Genomic DNA, 10,891 nt, shown 5'->3' on the forward strand with positions numbered 1-10,891 from the left:
TCTATTTTGGGGGATCCTTCAATGTGTTTAGGTTTTCACTCTGCTAACTATACATTGGAATCTACTCTGGATCACTATTGAGTAGACGTGTAATTGACAAACTGCAACTTATATTTTCAAAGCAGATGGAAGCTTGTTTGAGGGGGGAAATGCCAAACAGTAGCATTTGTCAAGAAACTACTGGATACGTATGGATTGTGACTAATGCGCTGCTTGCTCAGCTTCAAACAATAGCAGTGGGGGCCCACTGGAGCCAGGGTAAACAGTACACAGCTTGGGCTTTACTGAAGAGGTTCCTGGTTCAGAGTTAATGCCAAAGCACAGAATCATAGAGTTGGAAGAGACCACAAGGGCCATCCAGTCCATCCCCCTGTGAAGCAGGAAACACTATCAAAGCATTCCTGACAGATGGCTGTCAAGCCTCCACTTAAAGACCTCCAAAGAAGGAGACTCCACCACACTCCTTGGCAGCAAGTTCCACTGTCGAACAGCTCTTACTGTCAGGAAGTTCTTCCTAATGTTTAGGTGGAATCTTCTTTATTGCCATCATCCTGCCTCAGTAGTAGGATACAGGAGAGCAATTCTGAGCCCTTTAGAGATGCTCATTCAGGTACAATGAATGCTTTTCTTTGGGCGTCTCCAACTCCAACTCTGACCTACTTGTTAAAAAGTCTCTAGATAGCCTTCTCTGTGCACACTTGCATTTGTGTGAGGACCCTCTTAGGCTGTATTGTTTAAATGAGGGATGAAACCTGCCACTCCAGAGGTTGCTGTCATCCCTAACCATTGGCCATGCTGGCTGGGGCTGAGGATAGGTGTTGGGCGTACAGCAACATCCTGAGGGTCACGGCTTCACCATCTCTACCTTAAATGTACAACAAATGTGTAAAAACAAAACAATACAAAAACATTGAAGATATTACCAAAATGGGCAGAGTGATTCACGGGCTGTGTAGACACTATTCATTTAAAGCACATTTGATCTGGAATTAATTGATATTGTTATAATTTGGCTATTATTCAGAGAATATTGGAAAACTAATAAAACTTATTTGAAAAGAAAGCACATTTGAAGCATGTTCTTTCCCTCAAAGAATTCTAAGCACTCAGGTTTATCCCTCAGAGTCACAATTCCCGGCAGCAACCCTTATCTGTGTGTGTTTGTGTGTGGTTTTGGTGTATTTGATAGGTACAGTGTAAACCCAGCCTAAGTTTCTGACTCTGGATAAGGGATGGGGAATTGGACCTGGCCAGCAGGTGGGAGGCTCTTCCCTGACAGGTGGGTGTGTTTGCACTGCTCCTGTTTTGCTCCTTTATTGACTGTCCCCCCCACCTGCTAAATTTTAACTGCCCACTCTGATCATGCTGCTTGTTTGTCTGGATAGAGGATATAGAGGGTTGTATGTGTGTAGGAACTAGTCTGCTGTTCAAAGATAAAATACATGTCCATTGTTCTGCCCAGGTTTGCCTCTGCTCCTACCCATCACTGGCATTTGACCCCAAGGAAAATTGCCCAGAAGGAAATGCAGTTTTCTGTCTGTGAAAAAAAAATAGCCAACCCTTATCTTTGATGTAGTCAGAAACCACTCTTTGCTTAATGGTATGCTGTTCTCTGGATTATGAGGCTTTACTATTCAGGAGGTTGACATCAGTTCGGGATTTGTTATATGGGCGGTCCTGTTTTGGCATCAGAGTTTAAACTAGAGAAACGTGTGTTTCCTCAAGAGATTTGCATTGCCCAGTTGCTGACGGGAAAGCACATTTGTGAAAGAAGCCACAGTTCCGCATAGTAGAGTGCAGTGACTAGGTATGAGGTGTAAAAAACCCCACAACAATCCCCAGCTGAATTTTCACTTCTGGTGTGAGCTTCCTGCATGGTCTTAGGCAAGTCCCTATTTAAAAAACAATTATTTATTTACTCAAATATTCCACTCCAGCCTTTCTGTGTCACTTTTGTGGGTCAAGGCAGCTCACGGCAAAGAATTGTTTAGGGGGGAAAAAGAACAATGAATACTATTATATCACAAGAGCAAAAACCAACGAGAAATTATTCCTCACAAGCCCCATTTGAAATGAATGGAGAACCTCTTACTGGAATGTTCAAATCTCTATTATGCCCTAAGGGAAAGTTATGCTGGAAAGTCTCCGTATTTCATGTCTGTATGCCTTCAGAGTGTTGGAAATGACATAGAAATAATAGAATGAATAGTGTCTGTAATGCTTCAAAACCATGCAAAACCTGCTCTGTGAGAGATGAGGTAGGGGTCATGAAGAACAGGTGTGTACACCATGGGATAAATTACTTGTCATATATATTACCAGTGAGAACATTCTCCGAGAACATTCTCTCATTAAGTAACCAGAACAGTATGTAAAGGTAAAGGTAAAGGGACCCCTGACCATTAGGTCCAGTCGTGACCGACTCTGGGGTTACACGCTCATCTCACATTATTGGCCGAGGGAGCCGGCGTATAGCTTCACACCCAGAATTGCTGTATATAACCACCCCCTGTTCCAAATTCTCCATTCTCATTTAGGCATTATGGCTGTTCTCATCTTCTGTGGCTGTAGCTTCCTCATTCCCTATTCTGCCCCAGGACTGTAGGTCTTCTCACTGTTTCACAGCAGAGAGGGAGAACTCGGATGCAAGAGACTTTTCTACTACTGTCAACTGTCAGCAACTTTCTTTCTTTCTTTCTTTCTTTCTTTCTTTCTCTTTCTTTCTTTCTTTCTTTCTTTCTTTCTTTCTTTCTTTCTTTCTTTCTTTCTTTCTTTCTTTCTTTCTTTCTGGGTGGGTGTGGTAGGGAAGCCAACCTATGCTGCCTCAAATTACTCATGATAGCCAGCTGGCTAGAATTAACATAAATAGCCTGCCATGTGCATCTGCTGTTTGAGAACCGTTTGCTTTGCAGAAATGAGTGTGTGGAGCTTTTCTTTGCTTGGAGTTAAAGCAAAGCACTTGTTAATTGCTGATGGTCTTAGAAAAGCCTTTTCCAAACATAGAGAGAGGGAGGGAACAAAGACTGTCAAGGCAAGGCCACTCCCATTAGTAGCCTAGAAAACATTCCTATTATGACCTTTTGACCATTAGGAAGTAGATAGCTGTATGTAAGCAGTTGATATAAGCTGATAATTCACGTATTTACACTCTAGAATGAATGAATGACGCTCTTTGTTTAAGCTTAATGATTAAACTCTTAGTGCATCCCTAAGGTGTGAAACCTGGGTCGAAACACAGCAGGATATGGGAAGTCTGTGATCGGCTAACTCCATTAAAAAAGAAGAAGTTAAAGTAGCCACAAGGGACCCCACAAGGGACAAGGGGATGGGGTATTTAACATAAGGAGCCACTATCCATCTAACAACCTGCAAGAGAAAATATGCAAGTGGAATAGGTTCCTGTTTCCCAGGGATGGGTCCAGTGGAAGCTGGTTCATTAGGGCAAATGTGGCAGTGTGCCACCAACAGCTTCCTAGAGAGGACTGTGTCATGATATGACTACAAACTATTAGAAAATAATCCATTTTACATTGGTGTTTTTTTAAATAAAATGACATATTGCTGCTATGTCAAAGTAAGGTAAGGAATGATGGGTTTATTTAAAAAGCAGGTTCCGATCCTGCATCTTGGAATGATAAATTCCAAAATGCTTTACAACCGTTTGTATTTCTTCTCACTATTATGAAGGGTTACTCATTTGATTTATTTATTTAACAAAATTTGCATGCTGCTTAATCCTAAAGCCTGTTTTTTTTTTTAAAAAAAAATCAGCACAGCAGATAGGAATTGTTCCTGGCTTCTCTTCTCTCCTACCTCAACCTGGCTCATTCTCTGACCATGCAGATTATAGTATAGCTGGATAAAAGGGGAAGGAAAACCACATCCTTCCTGCTTATGCCTTCTTATCTGCCAGTCATCCCTGGTTTACACTGACGGGCTGCAGATTATTTGCAGTTTCAGACAAGGCCTTTGCTGTTCCTACTTAGAGATGGCAGGAATTGAAGCTGGACCTATGGGGTGCAAAGCAGTTGCATTGTTACTGAACTCTACGGCCCAGGCTATGGGTCTTTCCCTTGGCTGGGGCGCATCTGTACCTGGGGGAGAAATGGGTGTACCCTATCTCTACCTTCATGGGATAATGTAGTAGTAGTAATAATTTATTATTTATACCCCACCCATCTGGCTGGGTTTCCCCAGCCACTCTGGGCGGCTTCCAACCGAATATTAAAGACAGCACAGCATCAAACATTAAAAACTTCCCTAAACAGTTGTCTTCTAAGAGTAAAATAATTGCTTATTGCCTTGACATCTGCTGGGAGGGCATTCCACAGGGTGGGTGCCACTACCGAGAAGGCCCTCTGTCTGGTTACCCCAGTAAGCACTTTCCTCCCTCTCCACACTTCAGCTTCATCACTACCCCATGAGGGGTAGATTAGGCTGAGAGGTGATGACTGTCTTGTCTGTGGTCACCCACAGAACTCCATGGTTGTGTGAGGATATGATCCCTGGCCTCAGAGGTCCCCAGTCTGGCACTCTAACCGCTTTACCACACTACCAAAGCAGGCATAGAGCCAAATTGACCGTGCTAATTTGCTGAGCACAATTTCAGTCTGTGAAAGGTAGCAGCAGGCAGGAGAATGTTTAAAATCTGTGAGCAAAACTAACAAGGCTCCAAAGTCAAAACAAAAAACAAACATGCCAAGAATTGTTCTGTCTGCTATAGTGATACAGTAAGTGACAAGGAAAGTTGTGACGGGAGCCTCTGTTCACAATACCCCAATTGTATTCAGCCTTTTGGTCAAGAACACAGGTAGGATACATTTTGGCAGGTGTATCAGGGATTGCAAAATCCTTTGTCCCTGTTGATCAGATAAGCTCCCTCGAACCATACTGTGCCATTTTAGCCTTCCACAGAATGAAAACCTTTTAATCTTACCTCAAATGCAGGGTTCCTGTAGCTATTGGCAAAAGTGCCATTTCCTTCCCGTATAGCCATCCTTTTCTTCAGGTAGAGCAAGGTTGTTGTTGCTGCTGCTTTTTTTATAAAAAACTTCTCAAAGCTGTGACTGTGGTCCTGTGCAGCCACCAACAATATCAAGTTAAGCTGTGTTAAGCTCTTCTTACTACTAGAAGTTTACCTGACTGTAGCCACTCCCAGGGAGGGTTCTTATGCTGAATTCATTGCTCCACCTTCCTGTGTCTCTGAGGAGTCACTCACACAAACCAGTGTGAAAATCCAAGCTTGTGAAACTTTTGAGATGATGATTAACACATGGCTTAGAACCCAGAAGAGTTTCATATGATTGTTAAATCATTACCCCTCTATAGTCAGGGTTGTAGATCCCCATGAAAACATTCCATTATGAGCTCCAAAATAAACTGAATACTTGGAATTTTGCTTAGGAGTTCCCAATGAGAGATGTTATGGTGGATATGTGCTAAGCTAGAATTGGGGTGAATAATGATGATGATGATGATGATAAATTTCCCACCCATCCTTCACCACGAGGTTCAATAGCAGGTTCCAACGTTTTAGAAAACATTTTAGAAAAACAATATTAAAATAAGTTAAAACAAATTACAGTCAAGGAAAAAAGGTGGGTTCTAAAATATATCCAGTGTCAAATGCAAGGTAATGAGGTACATTTTCAGCATATGACAAAAAAACCAAATAATGAAGGTGCCAGACACATGTCTGTGGGGTGGGCTGTCACAGAGAATGCCCACTCCCAGGCTGTCATCTCCAGAATCTCTTGAGGGTGGTGGAACTACCAAGAGGAACCCCTATGCCTACCTGAACACTCAACAAAGTCTGTAGTCACACGTGAGGCTCTGATATGCACTTTCTTGGAGTTTCATACAAGCAGAGTTTTCTCAATATGCTTCATTGTTGGCATCTGCCCAGTGCACAAGTGCAGAAGTACCCTGTGCATGTAGAAGACCCACAAACTGTGGCTCCACAGCTGATTACAAAGCAGATGTTGGGGAAAGCATACTTAAGCTTCTATTTGTGTATTTATTGCACCATATATTGTGTACTTCTATCACTCAGCATAATCAGTGGGAAACATACATAGGATTGTCACCAATGGAGTATAAAAATGTTTAATATTTACAATATTCTTTGTGACCTCTAAAAATTCTTTGCTAAGAGCAATAAATGTGTACAGCATACTTGTCAAATTTGAGATGGATCCTTTACTATTTGAATTAACAACAAAGCGTCTTGTGGCATCTTAAAGGCTAACACATTTTTATGGCATAAGGTTTTGCAGATGGAGGTTCAGTTCATCAGTTGCATGAAATACTATTATGAGTTGCAGGTTTATATACACAGGGCTGGGAGGAAGATCGTAAACCAAGAAAGGAAAAAAATGGAGAAAAGTACACGTAGTGACATTTTAAAGCAATTATTAACACTGGCCATTCGTACATATACAGAGAGAACCAGCTGTAATAATTAACACAAACAACCAATTAACACATGGTGTGGAGAAAAACAACAACCCATTGTGGTGATTCAATCCACAAGAGGGAACATTACAATTTCTAACAAATTTTAATTCATATATATACACACAATGAGTTACAGGGTGCCCTATGAGGTTGAACTAGTCAAATCCCAGATTTGCACCCATCTATTCCTTTGCAAAGAGGCTAGTCTATTTTCCCTGTGAACCATGCCAAATTACATATTGCATATATTACATTGGAAAATGAGCAGCTGAATGTTTCCCTGGTGTTGTGGATGACATAATTACGGTAGTAGTGTTTCCAGAGTAGAAATGGGGGTAGCATTGATGTCTATATCTGCCATAGGCGCAGGTACCTGTGCCCTTAACTCTGTCACGTGCCTTTTTGTTACCGGTGAGTAACTGTTTTGTGTTGGGAGGTTGCCTATAAGCAAGTACAGGCCTGCCACCTAAGGTGTGTGAGAGGGCAAATGCCATTGTCTTGGCTTGTGGCAATATTGAAAAAAAGCATTAAGGGAACATTTCAACCTCCCAAGACACCCTGTCACTAACCTTACAGTGGCTGTACTGGAGCAAAGAAACTTCAAGGGGAAACTGCAGTTGCAAAGGCACATGTCATAACACACTTGAGCAACATTTCACTATCAAAACAGCAGCTGAGTTCCAGCAACAGAAACTCTGCTTTTCTCTGGAAGACCATTGGAAACAAACAGAAAGCCTTATGAAGGAATTTAGAGAGACCTTGCTAGAGAGCATTTTCCAGGGTTTCAGTGTGATGGCTACAAACACCTGCTCTGCCTTGCAAAGCCTTGTTCTTACGTCTAATGTGTGCATGTTTGTGGGGGAGGCTTTGTGGCTTTGAGCTGGATATCCTTCCACAGAGTTCAATGCTTCCACTTGTGACTACTATTCACATACTAAAAGAAGCAATACCAGTGAAACACTGAAATGGTAAGGAAATTCTATTGATGTCATGAAACACTTACAAGTCCTCATGAACAGTTACAATGGTTGTGTGCCCCTTTACCATGGCTGGCTTGTGGCCATGCAGTCATTTCCTGGTGCATAGTAATAGGTGTGATTCTTGCTAATGAATGCTTTGGTGCTTGATTAAGTAACTATTCCAGAATGAGTCATGCTAAGGTCATAACTTTCCTCTGAAGTTGCAACTCTGTGTCTTCAATACCATCAAGAAGCAAAAGGCAACCAGATCAGGGTATAGATGCTTATACAGTCGTACCTCGGTTTACTAACCACTCGGATTGCGAACAGTTCGGGTTACGAACTCCGCAACCCCGGAAGTGTTTTCGGCGTGCGCGCGTCCCGCACATGCGCAGAAGCGACCTTTTCGGGTTACGAACTGCGACCCGGAACGGATCGCGTTCGTAACCCGAGGTACTACTGTATATATATGGCAGCCCACAGCAGCTAGGAGTAGTGCAGAATGCACACTATGTACACTAAGCTGTTATGAATCTGTGTCTTGCTAATGCTCAGACTCATACAGAATATGCTACAAAGTGACTAGATGAAGGACATGGAACATTAATCGCTATGCAGGTGTCCTTTTCAGTAAAGGGACTTAACAGTGTTTGTAATGAGTGGGCAGCATGGTAAAACGAGGGAAGAGAACTTTGTCTTAAATTTAGCCTCAGAGGGAAGCAAAGCACGTATTACACGGAGTTCTGCTATTCTTTCCTCCGAATGTTTGTTAAATAGATCAATTCATTTTAACCATTAACAAAACCAAAAGGCTATAAACAGGGAGTCTCTTTTGCAGCATGTACAAGACATGAAATGTGATGGTTGAGATTAGCAAAATACAACTGGTTTCCCCCCCCAACCTTCGATTACTTTGGAGTTTTTCAAGAGGGCTTGTTGTTCAGCTTTTACCCTGATTTGCTTGCACCGAGATTATACAATGCCTACTCTTTATTGAGCATTTGCGGTCATTTGCCTCACACTTTTTAGTGCAATTCCCCATAACCTTCCTTACCTCTGAAATCCCTTTAAAAAAAGCAGATCTGTTTCACCAGTGATTTAATACACTTTAATTGAAATAGTGACATTGGGGAGTTAACCTGAGAAAACAAAAGGTATTTGATTATATCAAAGGGCTTTTTCAACAGGAATCATGTCAGCTGGGTCTTCTACTATCCTCTGTTTACAAATGAGATAAAGGAAAGCCTTACACCTCAAAGACTCCACATTTGACTACATCTTTGGTTAATTTAATGGTGTGCTTTAACTTCTCAGATAAGGTTATGGGCCACATGTGGGTGTACCAGCCTTTCAAGAAGAATTGGAAAGATGGTAATTGGAAATTACCATCCAGGCAGCCACCAGTTGTTATATTAAGTCCTTATATAACAACTTTGGGCTAATAAAGGTGGTTTATTATTATTATTATCTCGTTGACTTGTGATTTCCAATATGCAAAATCTCAGGGCAGTGCCACCACACATGAATCAGGGAATCAGTTGTGGTCTTGAAGGGCACTTTACTCCATATGCTATCCCAGGCTGAATCCAAGATTGTCACACACCTACCGTAAGACACTTTCCCACACCAATTTCCAAGTCTCCTATTGCACCACACAGCTTCCCAAGCAGCAAGTTATAAATCAGAGGGTTAGCCTCTGACATGCCAAAAACTCTGGTGTTCCTCCATTCCCTAATAAATACAGTACTTGTTTGAGTTTTGCTTAAATGTTTTTTTAGACAAGGGTTAGGGAAAGTGGTCCTGTCATACCTGGCTATGGTGCCTGTGGCTGATGGAAGTTGAAGTCCAACATCTTTGGCAGAACCACAGGTTCTTGGCAATGCCTTCTCCATATGAACCACCCCTTCCTTTTGCTATCAAGATAATTTACAAGGTCTTGTTCTATCTGCTGCTTTTGACAGAGGTTAATTGATGGGCACCTGAAGCAGGGTCTTTTCAGTGTTGGCACCAGTTTTGTGGAATTCCCCCATAGGAGGCTTGTCAGGTTCAATACTTTGCAGTTTTTAGGAAGTTTGTTGACATTTTGACCATCCTTTGTGTTGTACAGAGTATTTTACACTTGCTGTTTCAATATGTTTTTGTAGTTACTGTAACCATTTTTATCTGTAAACTACTATGAAGGTTTATAGCTTTAAAACCAGTTTAGGCATATTAAAATAAATAACATAAAAATGAATACACACACTGAATGCTATGCCACCTGAAATCACATGATAGGTTATATTAGAAAAAAAAATATTGAAAAATCTTGAGGGCCAGCTAGAGATGTCTTGTTCCTGGACCTGAGATGCTTCACCATGGCTGTACTGTAGGTTTCTTTATCCTGTTATAAGCAAGTGTAAGAAGTTAGAGAAATGAACAAGGCTTATTTGTTTCTGACCTTTAGGGGCAGCTCTCATTATTTATGATTGATTATCAATTTTATTCAGCTTTACACTTAAGTACCTTAAAATATATTTCACAATTCCAAATGGAAGCTGAAAGTAAATTACCTTCCAAAGCTGTCTAAAGCAGCTACAGAAAAGATTAATTGTCAGCATCAAACTATAATGGATGAGAATCGTATTATGGCCATAATAGTGACTGATATGGAATTATGGGTTGAATTTGGCTCCTCCGCCCTTACACTCTAACTGCAAGTATTATATGGCTTAGAGGAGATGAGATTATGGTTCCAAAGTCACTTGAGGGAAGTCTCATCTACCCTAAACTGGTGCAAATGTGAGGCAATTTCACTGATTATGCTGAACACTCTATATTTATACTAGCAGAGATTTGAATGTAATTTCAGCTTGTTTCAGAGTAACAGACTGCAGCTTTGCAATCTCTGTGGCAGTCTAGAAAAAGACACCAGTGCACATTTATGCAGGAGCAGCAAGTTATCATAATATTTTTTTACTATTTTACACTTTAAGGCAGGGGTGGGAGACAATTTTCAGATTGGGGGCCACATTCCCTCATGGGTGGGTAGGTCCATAGGGAAAAGTAGGCAGAGTAATGGATATGACTCTTACCTTTATACAGTAAACTGCATGCCATACTGGGCATACCTCATACAGGTAATGACCATTTTGCACACATTCAAAGCACATGCATGCATGCTCTGTTTTTGGACCCGAAAGAGGGTAGAATGGGGGTGGGGCAGGTGCAGAACAAAGCAAAGCAGGGTGGGCCTACAGTTGTGGACTCTGCTGACGCATATGATGAAGCAGAACGCAACCTCCGCACTAATTGGGGTTTGCCTGTACAACAGAATGCATTTTTCTATATAATTTCCACAATGTGCATTTTATGCACACTTTAACCCAACATATACATTTCAACACACATTATTTGCACAGAGAACAGCACTGAAAAATTCAAGTAACAGATTAATCCCTAAAAAAATTCAGAATGAATGGAATTGGCACGGACTT

At 41.4% G+C, this 10,891-nt stretch overlaps 1 protein-coding gene across 2 annotated transcripts in view; it reads right to left on the reverse strand.

The window, feature by feature from the left end:
* The window catches only part of SLC28A3 (solute carrier family 28 member 3), a 43,480-nt gene extending 38,337 nt beyond the window's left edge, over positions 1–5,143 (reverse strand). For both annotated transcript variants that reach the window (XR_015945975.1, XM_035099899.3), the window contains exon 1: positions 4,937–5,143. Coding sequence is in view for 1 of the 2 variants with exons in the window: in XM_035099899.3 (XP_034955790.3) it covers positions 4,937–4,996 (60 nt within the window). In the remaining variant the exon portion in view is untranslated. The remainder of the gene's footprint in view (positions 1–4,936) is intronic.
* Between the last annotated feature and the right edge of the window lie 5,748 nt (positions 5,144–10,891).

Source organism: Zootoca vivipara, chromosome 10, assembly GCF_965207765.1.
Source record: "Zootoca vivipara chromosome 10, rZooViv2.hap1.1, whole genome shotgun sequence".
In the NCBI taxonomy this organism is placed as follows: domain Eukaryota; kingdom Metazoa; phylum Chordata; class Lepidosauria; order Squamata; family Lacertidae; genus Zootoca; species Zootoca vivipara.